General features: G+C 43.0%; 1 protein-coding gene across 1 annotated transcript in view; it reads right to left on the reverse strand.

Annotated features, from left to right (window-relative positions):
- CAMK2B (calcium/calmodulin dependent protein kinase II beta) overlaps positions 1 to 18,428 on the reverse strand; it is a 176,458-nt gene that overhangs the window by 34,898 nt on the left and 123,132 nt on the right. The window contains exons 7-12 of the mRNA XM_029283886.1: positions 16,678 to 16,780; positions 16,485 to 16,568; positions 15,026 to 15,120; positions 13,740 to 13,862; positions 12,307 to 12,390; positions 8,926 to 8,968 (exon numbers count right to left, since the gene is read on the reverse strand). Of these exons, the coding sequence (XP_029139719.1) occupies positions 8,926 to 8,968; positions 12,307 to 12,390; positions 13,740 to 13,862; positions 15,026 to 15,120; positions 16,485 to 16,568; positions 16,678 to 16,780 (532 nt within the window). The remainder of the gene's footprint in view (positions 1 to 8,925; positions 8,969 to 12,306; positions 12,391 to 13,739; positions 13,863 to 15,025; positions 15,121 to 16,484; positions 16,569 to 16,677; positions 16,781 to 18,428) is intronic.

Here is an 18,428-nt window from a genome sequence, read left to right on the forward strand (position 1 = left end):
TCTTGTGATTTACATTCAGATGCTTGGCAACTGATTCATATTTATGACGGTCACAGTGTCCCAGGGTCATGTGAAGGGACCAAAACCTGCTGCAACCACCCAGCAGACGGGGGGAATAAAAACCAAACACCCCCCACCCCACCCCCGCTGCCAATCCTCAACAGAAATGCTCACAACAATGAAAACCTCGGACAGGAGGAAGAGCGCCGCCGGGCGGGCAGGCAGGTGTCTTGCTCGGCTGTGGCTTGGGGGGCTTTTTTTCAGTGCCATTGTAACTTCGAACAGTCACTAAGTGAACTGTTGCAAGTCGAGGACTACCTGTACTTTATCACTTTTTCCCTTTTTTTTTTGGTCATCAAGTTTTTGACCCCTTGCTAGGCGACTGGTGGTACTCGGATGTTGCCATATTCACCAATGGGTGAAAAGATTGAAAAGCCCTGTCATAGAGTACTTGGAAAATACACAAGATGACTTTCTCCTCATCCCATCAGGAGGAGGTAGAATATTATCATAGTTATCTTGATTTCGTCAGAAGTTATGTCAGTAAATCGGTATTTTAAATCAGGGGTAGTCAACCTTGGCTCTTTTATGACTCGTGGACTTCAACTCCCAGAATTCCTGAGCCAGCATGGCTAAGTATGAAAATCTCTCTCTTTCCCCTCAGCATGGCTGGCTCAGGAATTCTGGGAGTTGAAGTCCACGAGTCATAAAAGAGCCAAGGTTGCCTACCCTTGCCCAAATGCCTGGATTTTGATCACGTGACCGTGAGGAAAAAATATTTAAATATTTAAACCAGGGGTCTTCAAACATGGCCCTTTTATGACTGGTGGACTTCAACTCCCAGAATTTCTGAGCCAGCATGGGGGAACTATGCCCCCCTCATGACTCGTGGACTTCAACTCCCAGAATTCCTCAACCAGTATGGCTCAGCTTGGAAACCTCTCCCTTTCCCCTCAGCATGGCTGGCTCAGGAATTCTGGGAGTTGAAGTCCACGAGTCATAAAAGAGCCAAGGTTGACTACCCCTGTTTTAAATGAAGATATTTTCCTTGGACTTGGTCCATGAGCTTCAGCTGTTGCATAATGCAGCGGTCAAGGTGTTGAGTGGGACATCCAGCTATGTGCATAACTGAAGCAACTGCAATATTGGCTGCCAAGGAGCTATTAAGCCAGACTCAAGGTGCATATAAGACCCTAAAAAATCTGGACAAACCACCCATCACCATTACAAACTTATGGATTGCTGAGGTCATCAAAGAGGTCTTGCTCTTTCATCACTTGCAGGCAAGCCTTGCTTGTGGCCATCTGCAGTTTGGAACTATCTCCTCCAAACACTGTCAAGCACCCTTCAGCATTTGTTGTAGACCTCTCTCTTTTCTGTACCAACGTTGGAAGAGTTTTAGTTTTGTTTTTTTTCCTTCCACCACCTTTCCAATGAATGTTTCTACCTTTCCCTTATTGATCTTACTTTGCCCATTTTTATACTAAGGTGATAGCATGAGAAATAGTATCTATCTATCTATCTATCTATCTATCTATCTATCTATCTATCTATCTATCTATCTATCTATCTATCCATCCATCCATCCATCCATCCATCCATCCATCCATCCATCCATTTTAAGTGCCCACAGTTTCTTTGGATATCCAAAGGAACTTTAAAAAGTGCACATGGCCACCCATCTCTCAAAAAGTGATTCTGGGTGGTGAATAGGAAGTATACACTACAAAGTATGGAAGCAAAATAAAATAGATTAAATGATAACTAAATGAAATGGGCCATGGCAACAACTCTGTCGCAAGAAAAAGTCAACATCTCTTGTGCTGGCAATTGTATGAATCCAGTAAAAATCTTGCATTGCTCAGAATTTGGAAGGGAAAAAAATCATGATAGGAAAAGGATCAAGAACCATTGATGTTTCTTGAATATAGGCATTTTAGTCACTATAGTAGTCTCTATATCATGTCCAAAGTTTGACAGCAATATTTTATAATATCTTCTAATAGACAGAGGGCAACAGGAGAAGGCACATAGTAATCATCAAACTATTCTTGTAGAATCAGGAAGCTTGAGAGTAATAATACACCTGAGAATTAGAGGACCGAATGCATTTCAAAACATTGTGTTGGAATAGCCTCAGTGCTGTGTCTCTCTCTTTCGCTCTGCAAATGAGGAACTGGCTACGGCAGTGTTTCTCAACCTTGGCAATTTCAAGACATTTGGACTTCAATCCCCAAAATTCCCCAGTCAGCTATTACTTATTATCTGAAGTTGAAGTCCACACATCTTAAAGTTGATATGGTTGAGAAATACTGGGCTACGGTATTTCATCTTCAGCATTAGAAAAACCATTATCAATTATCAGCTGAGTAACATATTCTTGAATTTCAATTTTAGAAGAAGGCGCTAAATTAGAGAAACAAGGCTGAAATATCACGGAAAGCAAAAATCTGCAATACGCGATGCAGCTTTAAATAATAACTGAGAATAAAGGGTGAACAAGAAGACTCAAGAGCTTTAAAATATCTAAAATCCTTGCAGAGGCAATTTGCTGAGATGACAATAATAAAAGATGTTACTGGTGATTATGTAGCAGCGGTAGCTGTAGATGCTTACATATAAGGCAGAGTGGAAGAATCCGAATGGAATAATTATAACTGTTCCCAAACAGAAAACCTACTTATTAAGCCTTTTCTGCATCTTACAAAAGGCAGTTTTAAGTTCAATCCAAAAATGAGCCTTTGTGACTTTCCTTCATTTAAATTAAGGGAGTTGGTCCAATACATGAAAAGACCTGGGTTGGAGAAGGTTGGAGAAGAATATAATGTACGGCTTTTACACTGCAGAAAAGGCACAAAGCAGTAGGATACTTCGCTTTAAAGAACTGGCATACAAAATCAAGGAGACAGGCAATGCAGTAACGAAATTTTCTCTTTTGCTTCTTTCTCTTTTTTTCCTCCCCAGCCTGAAATCTTAAGGTGGGTTTTCAGAACGACGTTAACTCAACATTAGCTTAGGCCAGTCAAATTACTGCTACCGTATAGAGCTATCCATCCTGCATGCACATCAGCCAGTTTCAGCACATCAGAAGCACTTGTCTGCTGTCTGAGAAGAATTACTTCTAATTCTTCTATTCAAGGCTCAAAGCATGCACCAGGGCTACACAAATTCCATGCACCATTTACCATTTTCACACTATCACAAAACTGGGGGGAGGGGGTACAGACAAACCTGTGACTACACCAAGCAACAAGAAGTTCTGGCATGAATAAAGCATCAAGGGAAACTTACGCTGGCATGCCTCAAGAACCGTCTGGATGGATTAGATATGGAAGAAAGGCGTGCTCCTGGATCTAAACCCCTTACTCTAAAGCAGGGGTAGTCAACCTTGGCTCTTTTATGACTCGTGGACTTCAACTCCCAGAATTCCTGAGCCAGCATCGCTGGCTCAGGAATTCTGGGAGTTGAAGTCCACAAGTCATAAAAGAGCCAAGGTTGACTACCCCTGCTCTAAAGCAACCAGCCTCACCTGTTTTCTTCACTCTAAGCTGCACTCCATCTTCAGATGTACATCTTCCCCTCTTTACGAGCATCAAGTATGCTCCAGTTTTTGGTTTCTAGTCCTCCTATGTTTTTCTAATAGTTCATCCATGTTTTCCTCTTATCCATAACAGAAAACTACTAAGAATCCTTCACTTAGTGCATTGTCTTCGTAACCATTCATAACCCGTTTTGCTTTCATAGCCCTACTAGAGTATTGAATCAGAAATATATTAACCTATCCAAGGTTAATTTATGGCTGAGCTGCACACCGCTAGTCAAAGGACAGCACAGTCCCTTTCACTGCATATTTCATGAACGGAAAAGCCTAATGATGTATTTTTATCAATTGAAACCAGTGCCTAGCCATCAAGATGATCATAAGGCCTTCTCTAGCCTGGTGTCTCTAGATCAGGGGTTCCCAATCTTGGCAATTTTAAGATGTGTGGACTTCAGTTCCAAGAATTCCTCAGCCAGCGTGGGAACCCCTGCTCTAGATGTTTTAGTACTCAGCTCCATGAATTCCTAATCAGCTAAGGTCCATGATGTCTGAAAGTTATAGGAGCCTAATTTCAAACCATGGTGAGGATTTCAGATGATGGTAGAGGTAAGCATAATTAGTTTGTTTCCTGAGATAACACAGATTTGTTTTAAGGTTTAAGATTTTAAACAGCAGAACAGGGAGCAGAATGATCTCCTGGAAAGGGCTGGTCTACATTTTCTGCATGCTAACAAAATAAGCCTGATCTATAAAGTTACAGTTCTCTTTAGCAAAGGAGAACATCTCCACCAGAGTCGTGCCTGATTTCAACAGGGGGAAAAAAAGGTAATTCTCATCATCCTACTCATGCAAAAATTAAACTCCAGAAAAAGTCAAGCTATGAAACAAAGATCAAATCCGCAGTGATACATGGATTTTGCACTGTTATAGCCCAGCTCGTGTAGTGCATATTTTTATTAGCACGAACAGGTTCAACTGAGCAAGCAGCAATCTTTTGGGGGGAAAGAATTTAACTCCCAACTCATCACAAATAATCAGCAAAGCAAGAGCGGAAATGAATATCCTTCCTTCTGCGTTTCAAATGCCTAAGCTCCAAATCAAAGAGACTGGTCAGGCAGCGAAGTGGGCAATGCTCCAAAATTCCTATCGAAGTGTAAAAATCAATTTGTTGGTTGGTTGTTTATGAAAGAATCGATCAATTTTTTTTGCCAGGGTTAAATGACATTGGAGGAGGTTCATTGTTGTATTCATGACTGGAAAAGAGCTATGTTAAGAAATATTAATATATCTGAATTCTGCATGCAGGTAAAAAGATGCATATGTATTCTTTAGCAAGTACTTCAGCTTTAATGGACTTGACAGTTCATCTCAAGGTTCTGAAGACCTGTCTCTTCCTCCAGACATTTGGGCCAGGAGATAAGGCAAGCTCCACTGGTCTTTGAGGGGTTATTGATTTAACTAGGGCAGGGATAGGCAACCTTGGCTCTTTTATGACTCGTGGACTTCAACTCCCAGAATTCCTGAGCCAGTCGGCTCAGGAATTCTGGGAGTTGAAGTCCACGAGTCATAAAAGAGCCAAGGTTGCCTACCCCTGAACTAGGGCAACCTGGGTTACATGCTGTTACAGTGTCTTTTTATCTTTAAAGGTAATTCTTGACTTACGACCGATCGTTTAGCGATCGTTCAGAGTTATGATGGACCTTTCCAGAACTATTTATGACCCGAATTCAAAGTTCTGATGGGCGGAGGGCCTCACGGGATTACATTTTGGGCATTTGGCAACCAGCCTGAACTTATAGCATTTGCAACATCCCTGCAATAGACTATTTAGTTTCAATCATGAAGAGCAACTTAGTAATTTTTGATGAGAAATCATGTGCAACGTCTCACAATCTCACCAAACACCTCACAAGTAAGGATGGATTCACCTGGCAGTCACCACTTCTCCTTTCATTAAGACTGCCACTGTTCTTCATGGTTTCCATTTTCTATTGGATATTTGTTGTTAGAGTAATAGCCTCAGGTGGTATTTAATAATATATGATAATATATTTTCAAAAAAAAAAAATACGCTAAAATAATATCCACCCACCAGACCCTCAACCTCTAGCTACACCACCACTACTTAAGCTGCAAAGCTCGCATCTCCTGTTCTTGTCATTGGTCTGCAACTTCCACTCTGCTTCATTCAGGGTCTGGAGATAGGGCTGACTTGCAACTTTTACATTTAGTTGATTTCAATCCCTTCCTGTAACGCTTTCACGACCATTTCTAATCACGACTTAATGGAGTGAGACAGAACGGACACCACTAACAGACAGACTTCTACAGAGGTGGCCCTCGCGTTTGGGCTCTGTGGCGGTGAAGCGGCTAGCCCTGGTATCTTACAACCGGGTGGGATGAAGTGCTTTGGATGAATGACACAACATGCGCTCAAGATTTCAAAATGAGAAGAGGGGAAAGTGAGGAGGGTCTCTTCCGGACACGTCTACCTTGCTCCACCAACCCAATGGTGGCACCGGAGGCTGCTGCTGCTGCAGACATGGTAGCAGGAGCGGTGGTCTGTCTGCCCACTGTTAGCACCAGAGTGGAAAACAAAGAAATAAAGGACAGCAAGTAGGAAAAGGGATGGGGGGAAAGAGTTAGAGAAGAGTGGAGGCACAGAGAGAAAGAGAAAGAAAAGGCAGAGGGAAAGACAGATGGGGAAAGAAAGGAGACAAAGGAAGCAGAACAAGATTAGAGTTAAAAGTTGAGATGAAGAGGCATGACTACTGGTAGCAAACGTGCATTCACTTTTACACAATCCATGGATCTTTTTCATCAGAATCAAGAGTTATTATCTTCTTTCTCTGCACCGGAAGCCCATCAGCTGTAGGGGAACCTTGGATCCAGGTTTTAGGTTCATCACTTTTGAAGATGCTCTAAAGTACTCATTCTGCTATTGAGTCCTGGAAGGCTTGATGGCTAGGAAAGGCTTCCGCAGGACCAGGATTAATCAAATGCAGCTGGAATGAGGAAGGTCTGCTGAACATTAAAGAAGTCCTAACTTGGGGGTCGAGAATTCCTAGAGAGTTGCTAACGCATGGAATGCAGTATGGGAGCCATGCACCTCTTCTGCTGCTGGCTTCCTAAGCCTCACTGGTGTATTAAATCACAGTAATCATCATTTTTCCACTTCTGGGGTTTCCTCCACTATGATTCTGAACCTCCCAATGGAAGAATCACTTGGCAAGAAATGCTTAAATGCCAAGTTGGAATGCCTCAAAACCAGAAAATACTCAGTAATTCTGTGATGCCAGAAATGTTTATGGAATTTGGCAATCACCATAAAATTACTTAGGAAGAAGTAAAAGAAACTTAGGGCAGAACACAGGTGCCTTGTAGCCATCACCTGTTTTCCAGCTGGGAGGATCAGGCTGCCATTAAGATTCAGTAGTTTACCCAGCTATAATTCCAGGAGATACCATCAATCCCCCAGCTAGCAACAGGCTAGGAGAACAAAAAGTTTGAGATTTATTTATTTATTGCTGAAGATCACTGCTTCTTTCAACATCTTTGCCCATCTTCCCTCTTCTTCCTCAATGTCTTCAAAACGCCACCGCTTCCCAGTCAGTCACTTTGTCCATCAACACACCCTTTTTGCCCAGAAAATTCCTGCATCCTGAATTAGATAAAACCAATTCTCGTTGTCGATGATAGCACAGTATATCCTTATCTAGAACTAATAGGCCTTTACAACCCCTGCTAGCTGCAGAATTGGAGTTTTCTAGGTGCAGAACATGGATTGCGCCGCGATTTGCTGGAAAATTCATAGGGCTTTGATTAGGCCCATGAACAGTGATGGGAAAAGAAACCCCGCAGGTGAGCAAGGAAGGAGAGACGACAGTAGGGGTGGACTACCGCTTGAGGCATCTACTCAGCCATCTTTCACCCTTTTTTTGTTTTTTTAAAGAAATCAGGTGCGTTCGTTTCCTTTTTTCCTTTTGGCAGGAAAAGCAACTCATTTCCTATAGTGAGAAAAGTACTTTCCTTTTTTAGAAAATGTTTCCTGGATGGATGTCCATTGTGAACTACGACCCACAGGATGGAACAAGCACACTGCAACTCTGCATCCCCAGGCAAAGCCAACTCAAAGAATTAATGCGCTCTAGTCCAAAGCATGTGCCTTTTTAAGGTTTCCCCTTTATTAGATTCCCCACCCACCTACCCACCCACTCAACCACTCCAGGAAAAGCTAAGGAAACAACTTAGGGCAGTGATGGCAAACCTTTTGGAGACCGAGTGCCCAAACTGCAACCCAAAACCCACTTATTTATCACTGGGTGCCAGATGGGCGTGGCCCACTGGGTGCGCGTGGTTGTGGTGGTTAAGGCAGACTGGGTGGGTGTGGCCAAGGTGGATGTGGTCACCTCGATGTTGCTTGTGGGGAGGGATGCCTGTGGGGGCCGGACAGGGGGTCTCTGGCAGATGAGGCGGTGGGCAGGAGGCTCGTACTGTGGGGTGAGGCGAGACAAGGCGTGGCAGGGCTGGGGGAGGGAAACCAGCTGTGCTGGGATGCATCTGGCCATGTGGGACCTTGGTGAGTTAGCGGGCGGCTGGTTGAAGAGGGACGGTTGCCATCTCCAGGACATGGCACGCGTGCCCACAGAGAGGGCTCTGAGTGCCACCTCTGGTACGTGTGCCATAGGTTCGCCACCACTGACCTAGGAACCCTGCCCTACTTAAACCAAAAACAGTTGTAGCATAAAGAGGACCGTTTCAGAGGCAGAGGAAAAGGACTCTGGGGAAATTTGCAAGCAACTCCTGAAAGTTCTGGGGCAGAGTCAGGATGAAACTGCAAATCAAGCTAGGTTAGCTAGATGTAAGGAGCAACCTGAGAAATATAATTGAGGGCAGTTGAGGGGGGGGAGGGCAGACGAAGCCACACAGAAAGGCTGCACGGATGGGTATCCCAGTGCTAAAGCATTGAATCCAAAGACTTTGGCTTCATTTATTTAGGACAACAAAGGAGAAGAACAGGTCCACAGGAAGTTTGGCAGGGCTTATGAAAGCAAGCTTGTTGAATGGCCATTCAGGATTTCTCCCCCCCCCCGCCCCGCCGCCTTTTAAATCACCGATGATACCCTTTCAGCAGAAATAAATTAAGTTTGGGCCCTACCTCTGGTCCCAGTTTAACCTTTCTGATGATAATACAGCCATGCCCAAAGAACACAGAGTATTAAGAGAAAAGGGATGAAGGTCACCTCCTGAGACTGAGGCTAAATAATAGTGGTTTAGAAGAATTTCTTTTTGCTTGCTTTGTTTTAATTAAAGGACGTATGGAAAGCACTGAGGTGTGTGTTTTTTTTAAATTCTGACTTGTTATTAAGCAAAGCATTTCTCACCTGAAAAGTTTCTTGTTGCCAACATAGTAGTAAGAATGGCACCCTAAAAGGAAGAAAGCAGAAAAAAGTAAATAGACGTACAAAGGAAATTCTTGAAGGAATTTTAAACACAAGAAAGAAAGAAAGAGAGAAGTATATGTTTTGCATAAACGAAGAATAAGCAATGCATCAAATTATAGGAAATGTATATAGGAATTATAGGAAGCTGGCTTCCCTTTATTCAGGATACTGCTTACAAGCGGTGTGTGCTTAGAACTTGAAGCATTGTTAGAGACCTCACCCACCCACTTCACGGTCGGTTTCTGTTGCTCCCGTCTGGGAGGAGGTTTCAAAGTACTTCCAGCAGGACTACCAGATTCTGTAATAGCTTTGTTCCCTATGCCATCCGTCCAGGAAACTCGCAAGATTCGTTTTTCTTGCCATTTACATGTATGCATCCGAACTAGATTGTGTTGTTTCTCTGTGTCATAGAGTGTGTGTGGGTAAGAGGGTATATGCAATTTTTCTTATCATATTTATGTAGTGTATATTGGAGATGGTGACCCTTTTGAGAGTTGTATGCAACAAAATTTCATTTTAACGTATGTCGATTAGTGTACATTTAAAGTGACACTAAAGTATTCTATTCTATTCTATTCTATTCTATTCTATTCTATTCTATTCTTCCATTCTCTATTCTATTCTATTCTATTCTATTCTATTCTATTCTATTCTATTCTATTCTATTCTATTCTATTCTATTCTATTCTATTCTATTCTATTCAACATTCCTATTCTATTCTATTCTATTCAACATTCCTATTCTATTCTATTCAACATTCCTATTCTATTCTATTCTATTCTATTCTATTCTATTCTATTCTATTCTATTCTATTCTATTCAACATTCCTATTCTATTCTGTTCTGTTTTGTCCTATTCTATTCTATTCTATTCTATTCTATTCTATTCTATTCTATTCTATTCTATTCTATTCAACATTCCTATTCTATTCAACATTCCTATTCTATTCTGTTCTACTCTATTCTATTCTATTCTATTCTATTCTATTCTATTCTATTCCATTCCATTCCATTCCATTCCATTCTTCCATTCTCTTCTCTTCTCTTCTCTTCTCTTCTCTTCTCTTCTCTTCTCTTCTCTTCTCTTCTCTTCTCTTCTCTTCTCTTCTCTTCTATTCTATTCATAATAGATCTCTGAGCAAAGTCAAGCTGGAATAATAGGAATTTTGCCTAAAATCTCCTGCTGACCTTCCCAGGAAATGGGGGCTCAAACAGTGGCCCACCATATTCAACACATTAACCAAATATTCTGCCCTTTGTCTTTTTCATTATCCCAGCTACAGTCCACTTAGATAACAACACCATCCCTGAAACTAGTATTAAGAAGACAGTACAAGCTGGCTGTTGCCACTTGTCTTTTGGAAGGTTTATTGTTAACAAATGCAAACTTTGAGGCAACTAAAATTTAATTCATTGGAGAATAGCAGAAAAATCTCCCTAATTGCTAAGAAGAACTACTGATTTAATGACGGTTTTCTGAAGTGGCTTGTTGATTAACATTCAAATCTTTGCAGAAAAAGATTAATGTAGATAACATGCTGTTGGGCAAAAATGAAATAATTCCATTTCTTTTCATTATAGCTAACTTTTGCCATGCTTGGAAGGTGAAAGACATCTTGTCAAATAAATCGTATCAATTAGTATGAGGCCTGGAGAATGTACAGAAGATAAACGCTGCCCATTGTAATACTATACAGTTTTCCAGTACGATGGAATATAGGTGAAATAATGTGTAACAGACATGGAATTATTAAGGAATGAGTGCATTGTAATGAGAAATAGGTTGTTTTTAGAAAAGAAACAGATGTCTAAACTTTGGGGCAAATTTCAAAATTATCTCTAACATGTTCTGAAGCATAATCATTTTTTTTTTGCCTCTCTAATGCCTTTCTCATCCAGAGCAGGAGCAAAGAGTCTTAATTTGATTTTAAAACCAAGGAACTGAAGCAAAGACAGAAAGCAGCTTCTCTTGCTAACTTAAATGTTCCATAAACTTCATCTCTGGTTTATTGTGTGTGTCAAATGTCACATTGACTTGTTTCCCACCATATGAATATACTGTATGAAACAGTGGTGTCCAGCCTTGGCCACTTTAAGACCTGTGGACTTCAACTTCCAAAATGCCACAGCCAGACTCAATGCCAGGAATTCGATTCTGACCGGCTCAAATTTGACTCAGCTTTCCATCCTTCGGAGTTAATAAAATGAGGACCCAGATTGTTGGGGGCAAGAGGCTGACTCTGTAAAGTATTAGAGCAGTGGTTCTCAACCTTTTTAATGCCACGACCCCAACTGGTCGTAAGTCGAGGACTAAACCGGTCGTAAGTCGAAGACTACCCAACCAGTCGTAAGTCGAGGACTTTCCCTGCCCGGGAGCGCCGCGCATGCGTGGTTCCGCCCCCTGCGCCGGCCGAGGCGTAGCTGGCAAGCGGCAGAGACGGAGCAGGCCGACCACCAGCTGGCCCAGCCCAAGGGAGGTAAGGCACCCGCTGGAAAAGGGGGAAAAAAATGGCGGACAAAAAAAATGGCAGACAGCCTTGTTTGGCGACCCCCATGAAATGGTTGATCGACCCCAAATGGGGTCCCGACCCACAGGTTGAGAACCACTGTATTAGAGAGTCCTGTAAAGCATTATGAAGCAGTACATAACTCTAAGTGTTATTGTTGGAGAATTCTGGGAATTGAAGTCCACAAGCCTTAAAGTGGCCAAAGTTGGACATCCTGGTATAGAGCAAAAACATAATGGTGGGACCATCACATAGACATTATTTCCTGAGCTATGAACAGACCATTTCCTCCTTAGAGGATGGATGTTCCTCCTTCATTTCATTTAACCTACTCTACAGAGATTCCCAGGAAGCTCCTTCATCTTCAGCCGATCACAAAGGACAATCTTGTCTTTTCCCAGCCTTAATCCTTCCTGCTCTGATGGAAACATGGCTAAGAGAAAGAACAGCTTGAGTCTTCGCAGCCTTTCTCACACAATACAACTCTAACTACTGTCTGTTTGTTCATCATCTGCTTGCTCTGGTGGAGCCAAGCGACATTGGAGACTAAGGTCTTCGTGTGTCGAGTAAAGATAGGGGAAGTCGACACATTTGGGGGACAGGGGGTGTCCCTATATGCTAGATGCAACCTTGCATCAGTGACATCAACTGCTAACCAATGCATTCAGTCTAATTTTTGTGTGTTGAGACTGGCTTTGAATTGGAAATCAGGGCTGAAACATCTGCTCTAAAGTTGTACTTGCCTTGCATGTTAAATAGAGAGAGATTCAGGCCTTATGCATTTCCACCTTCATAGCCCCTTAAACCACTTACCTTGAGCTTCCTTCTTGCGTTGAACTTTTTCAGACACTCTACAGTCTCCTGCCTGTGCATCATGGAGGCCACTGTCGAACGTTGCTGCAAAAAAGAATATTAGAAGGCATGAGGGTAAGATAGGGAAGCCAAGTGAAAAAGTCTAAAGTTGTGGTGGCGAACCTATGGCACGCGTGCCACAGGTGGCAAGCAGAGCCCTCTCTGTGGGCACATGTGCCGTCGCCCCAGTCCTAGGCCTTCAGCTGAGTTTTATAAAACCTTTAAGCTTTAGGCCTCCGCCGCCGTGTGCAAAAAAAAAAGGTTCAATCAATCAATCAATTTCTCCCAGGGAAAAAAAAGATCTCGCAAAGTTGGAATTGATTGATTGAACTTTTTAGTCCCACACAGTCTGCCGTTACCACTGCAGCCACGCCCACCCACTGGGCCACGCCCACCCAATGGGCCACACCCACCCGGCACCCGATGATACATAAGTGGGTTTTGGGTTGCAGTTTGGGCACTTGGTCTCTAAAAGGTTTGCCATCACTGGTCTAAAGCGTTTGGCTGGGATTAAAAAAAAGTGCATGCAGGAAAAGAGGGAGGGGAGACCGGGGAAGTCAACATAAAGGCAGGGTGAATTGCGTTTGTGGGGAAACAGAGATAGACCCTGCTGCCTTCCTGGCCTGCAGGTTTCTAAAACAACTTAGGGACCAGTTAGCTGTACTGAATGCACTATGCTAAGGAGGTCCTTGAAGCAACCCAACAAAAGGTGGTTGTAGTATCTGCCTACTCAGGCAGTTTCCATAGCATCAACGCAACCCGTTGTTCTGCAGATCCCCTATAGCAGGAGTGTTAAACTGGCAGCCCATGGGCCGGATGTGTCACACGCAGGCCACGCCCATCCCGACTCCGCAAAGGCAAAAAACATTGCGATACATCACGACACGTCACGTGACGCGATCGAGTTTGACACCCGTGCCCTATAGCCACATATTTAGAACAACTTCTTGCAGAGGATCACTGCTGTCACTAGCAATAAGGTTAGCCCAAACTAACCTTAAGGGGGGGGGAAGGGGGAGAGAGAGCAGCAGTGGACCTCCTTGTGGCTCAGTGGGTCCTTCCTGGATCATCCCCATCTAAGTTAACCTCAGTGGATCCTTCTTGGATCATCCAAGTTCTTTGAGTCAGCTTGCCACAGAATACTCAAAACAGTGCAGTTGACAGCAGTTTTATAAATGAGGTTATTTGAAAACATCTACTCAGTGGAGGTACTCTCATGAAAGCTTTTTGGAAGCTTGTGCATCCTTATCATCATTTTGCTAATATCCTATCTTAGAAGGTGTAACTATTTTAGAATCTCTAAGGGAACTAAACAAGGAAGCTTGGGATTCCTTTAACAATGTTTGGGCAAATAGGTTGAATCTAAGCCAGAAGGATGGTGCAATCATACTTACGCAGACCCATGGATGCTTCAGAGCTTCATGTGCTGTGATTCTCTTTGTAGGGTTGATGGTTAGCATCTGGTTTATGAGGTTTTTTGCTTCAGGAGTGACTGTGTCCCATTCAGGGGAAGGAAACTAAAGGAAGAAGATATTGCAGGAAGACAATGTTAATATTAAAAGAAAAGGGTCCTCTCTAGTCAATTAAGTTGGTATTTATAATACCAACTAGAGTAACACAAAGACATCAACAGAAACCTGAGGTATGAGCCAAGATTTCATCCACACATTGCTGTTAAAAATTCAACATGAGGCATTCAGTTATAGATATTTTTAAAAAGTATGTATATGATTTATTCCATTTGAATCATTGTTATCAGATTTGGCATTTTTAAAAAAAGAAAAAATGGACATATTGTTCTAAATCAGGTTTGACCGACCTGTGGCCCATGGTCTGCATATGGCCCTGGACAGCTAGTCACAAGACTGTAAACTTTTAACATTATTATGTGATATATTTTTTTAGAGATAGTTTACTATATTACATATTTTATATGAGGCCCAAGACAATTCTTCGCTCAATGTAATAGGCGAGCCAAAAGGCTGGGCGCACCTGCTGTAAATCATGATTTCTTTATTTCATAAATAATTGGTTGAATGCAATACAGCCTATTAGGGCTTACTGTGATGTGTAAACCCAAGCTATCTATCCTGACAGCTATCGACTGAAGAATGAAACAAATGCCTGCAAAGGATCCCTTGGTCCTTTTGAAACTCATTCCCAAGGAGACTTTAGCTCCTACTGGAGACCTTACAATTAGCCCAGTTCTTGATTTTAAGAACAGCAAATTTTGAACTTTTCTATTTGGGCCATTAGTAGTCTAGTGCAGTGGTTCTCAACCTTTTTAATGCCGCGACCCCAACCGGTCGTAAGTCGAGGACTAAACCGGTCTTAAGTCGAGGACTACCCAACCGGTCGTAAGTCAAGGACTTTCCCTGCCCGGGAGCACCGCACATGCGTGGTTCCGCCCCCTGCGCCAGCCGAGGCGTAGCTGGCAAGCGGCAGAGACGGAGCAGGCCGACCACCAGCTGGCCCAGCCCAAGGGAGGTAAGGCACCCGCCAGAAAAGGGGGAAAAAATGGCGGACAAAAAAATGGTGGACAGCCTTGCTTGGCGACCCCCGTGAAATGGTCGATCGACCCCAAATGGGGTCCCGACCCATAGATTGAGAACCACTGGTCTAGTGAAACCCGGCAGGTTGTAAGCCGGAGGGAACCCAAGCAAAAGAAACCACTGCTCACATCGTAGGCACCAGCCTTGATCTGTTGGTACAGTTTGTGCTGATCTTCATCCCAAAAGGGAGGATACCCCACCAGTAAGATGTAAAGAATAACACCTGGGAAGGAAAAATGGAACAACAGGAAATTGATAAGCAAACAAATCTTCTGCCGCAGATTCCCTCCCACAGGCCGGTACGCTCCCACAGAGCGGGCCTCCTCAGGGTGCCGTCGGCCAAGCAATGTCGGCTGGCGACCCCCAGGGGGAGGGCCTTCTCTGTGGGTGCCCCCACCCTCTGGAACGAACTACCCCCCGAGATCCGGACGATTCCGGATCTCTTAACCTTCCGCNTGACCTAGGGTGAGTTTTAAATAGGGACAATTTTTAACGATTTTAAAGAGCCACAGCTACCAATATTTGGGTTTTAATTGGTTTTTAGTAGGGGAAATTTTTTGTATGATGTTTTAATACGCTGTGAGCCGCCCTGAGTCCCATGGGGAGAAGGGCGGCATATAAATCCTGTTAAATAAATAAATAAATAAATAAATTAATCAATCGGCAATAATCTAAACTGGACTAAGCGAGTAAACAGATCCAAATCTTGAGGTGCACACTCTACTTAGCCTGATTTGGGACAGAGAAAAAGCAAGCAAGGAAACAGGCAAATGGTTTCTGATCCTCATTTTGAAATCTACAAGGGTATGAGGAGTTGCAGGCTACTTCTTTTACTAGGAGTGTGTGTGTGTGTGTGTGTGTGTGTGTGTGTGTGTCTGAGCAAATGGGAGATCTATAGTGATCGGAACAACCCAGAAAGCAAAAGGACTTGAGGGGGACATCCCATCTAGACTATTCACTGGTTTTCAGCAGAAGAAGACCTGGAGCTGGATCCTTCTAGCCATGGTGTCCACAGATATGGTTAAAAAAAAAAGTCAACATGTTGGCCATAATGGTGTGATTGCCTGATTTGTGTGTGTGTGTTGTACATGTGACACACAAAAGCAAATGGAGCTTTGATAGTCCTGCCATCTCACCACCATTTTGACCCCAAGGTTTTATATTCTCCATCCAGTCAAGCCCATAGCCACATCCAGGTAATTTTCTTGGCAGCCACATGGAACTGAGTGTCATCATGCAGCTTTGACTGTTTTGTTCATATTAGTGCTAAACTTAAGTGTTTATTATTGCTTCTTTTTTGTGTGTGCTGTGGGCCATCTTGAAAATTCTGTGAGGAGGAACGTAAATGTATAGCTATAATAGTAAGTAACATCCTGTTCAACCCATACCCAAACAATTTCCTCTACAAAACTGTCTTGCAGTTTGTCTTCTATCAGAGTTTGTCTTCTCTCTGAGTTTTGAGGGCCACACACCAACTTTTGTGAGCTGCTCTGCAGTGTGGTGCTGAGCCCTGGACTAAATGGGGAGCCCTCTTTGCATCTCTACGGGCCCACCATGATAGAGCAGAATCATGTAGCTCCCTCTTACCGCACGCCCAGATATCCACAGGTTTCCCATAAGCTTCTTTGCGTAGAACCTCTGGAGAAAGGTAACCAGGAGTACCTGCAAAGCCTGAGGGAGAAAGCAAAAATTGCCAACACGCGTATGTTCACACAACCACCTGGCTCCACCGCACAAACCAAGAAAAGAGGAAGGGAGCGTAGTTTCACCCTGCACTCACCAAACCAGGCCTGCTGGTCTCCTTGCACCTCAATTGCCAAGCCAAAATCTGCCAATTTCACCGCTGCCCCTTTGCATTTGCTGGCCAGAAGCAGGTTCTCCGGCTGTCGGGATGACCCAACAGAATACAGGGCGACGTTTTCATAGTTTGTGGTTAGTTTAAATCAAAAGGAAAGGAGGAAGAAAAGAGAAACAACAACAGCAACCGGTTTGCAGAAGCCCGTCAAACTTTTGTTAATATTTCCCTCCCCTCCCCTCCATACAGATTGAGGCAGACAGACCTAGAGAGAACCTTATTTAAGTGGAAAGATTATCCACTAAAATTGAGACACTCCATCACGCAGTCCAGCTTTGCCTGAACGGCTGGTGGTGGACCGACTGGTTTGGACCTCATAACTGAACACCTTGCGTGATTTGACTTAGATATATCATGAGAGATCCAAAGTGCTTTTGTCCCTATATTTCTGCCAATGCAATCCTATATGTGCTGACTTGGGGACTCAGTCCATTGAAGGCGAGTAGATGTGTCTAACATGGGCCTGTTGGTGGTCCAGGATCATCTCTGCTGCTTATGTATCTGTTCCATTGTAGTCTATCTTGCGAGTGGCACTCGTCCAGAATTAGAGGGAAATATGTTAAGAGGTTCAGGAGCACAAGAAAGCTGTTTTTAAAATCAGTTTAAGTTGGGAAAACAGATCCGTAATTTATTTTAAATGCACTTCTACTATGGGTCTATATTGGGAGGGGGTGCACACAAAAACTGCAAGGAACATAAATAACCACCTAGCTTGACTTGCATTTCCTAGCCCATGTTTTTTTTTTCATTTTATAGATGTAACTTTTATCCTCTTGATCCAAGCCTGGCTCATGATATATAGTGCCCTCCCCACAATCCTCTTAACTGTCAGACCTACCGATACCTTTTAAAAAGGCAAGCTGTGATACTAAAGAGCCAGAGTAGCCATGATGTAAGGTTTTGTGTTTACAAATTAGCATTCCAAGGGAAAAACTAATCTCTTGGGAAGATTTGGGAGATTAGATTTCGCTCCTGCTTGGGGTATTATTTGCTGTCCTAGAATTATTAAAGAGTTTCCTAAGAGAACATCTTGAGGATGCTTCTTGTGGCTTTGGCTGCATTTGGTTTTGGGGACTCAGAATTCTGACCTCTTCCTTTTTTCTGAAGGGGGTTGGATCAGATCTTCTTTAAACAAGAACAGCGTAGTAGGGTGCAGGACTAGTATCAGATTGGGGCGGACTGGATGGTGACAGGTTAGATAAGGCTAGATTCATTCTTCCAGTTCTCTCTGGTCATGTCAAAACTATAGCAGAATGGGATGAATGTATACATAAAACTTAAATCATTATTTTTACCATAATGAAGCTAAGAAAGAATACCCCTGGCTGCAACATCAAAGAGAAAAAGCACATAATGGTGGAGCTCTGGTTTTCAGTTGGTAAACTGAGGACGACACAACAGACAATATTCGACCCACCAAACATGCACAAGGGCTCCCCTCCATTCCATCCTTTGTTTGAATTTCTTTTATTTTTCTTTTGATCTAACAAATATGGATTAATAAGATCCGGTTTGCATCCCATTATGGCCGGGGTTCAAATAGGCAATCCAGAGACTATTCTGCTCAAAAGTTAGGAGACACTGAAGTATCCCTCTTGAATGCATTCCTTAGAAAACTTCGGCAATGTTACAAATTATAGAGAAAAAGAATGTATGCAAGCTCTGGTAAAAGATTA

The sequence above is a fragment of the Protobothrops mucrosquamatus genome, unplaced genomic scaffold, assembly GCF_001527695.2.
Source record: "Protobothrops mucrosquamatus isolate PMUCROS unplaced genomic scaffold, P.Mucros_1.0 scaffold262, whole genome shotgun sequence".
Classification (NCBI taxonomy): Eukaryota; Metazoa; Chordata; class Lepidosauria; order Squamata; family Viperidae; genus Protobothrops; species Protobothrops mucrosquamatus.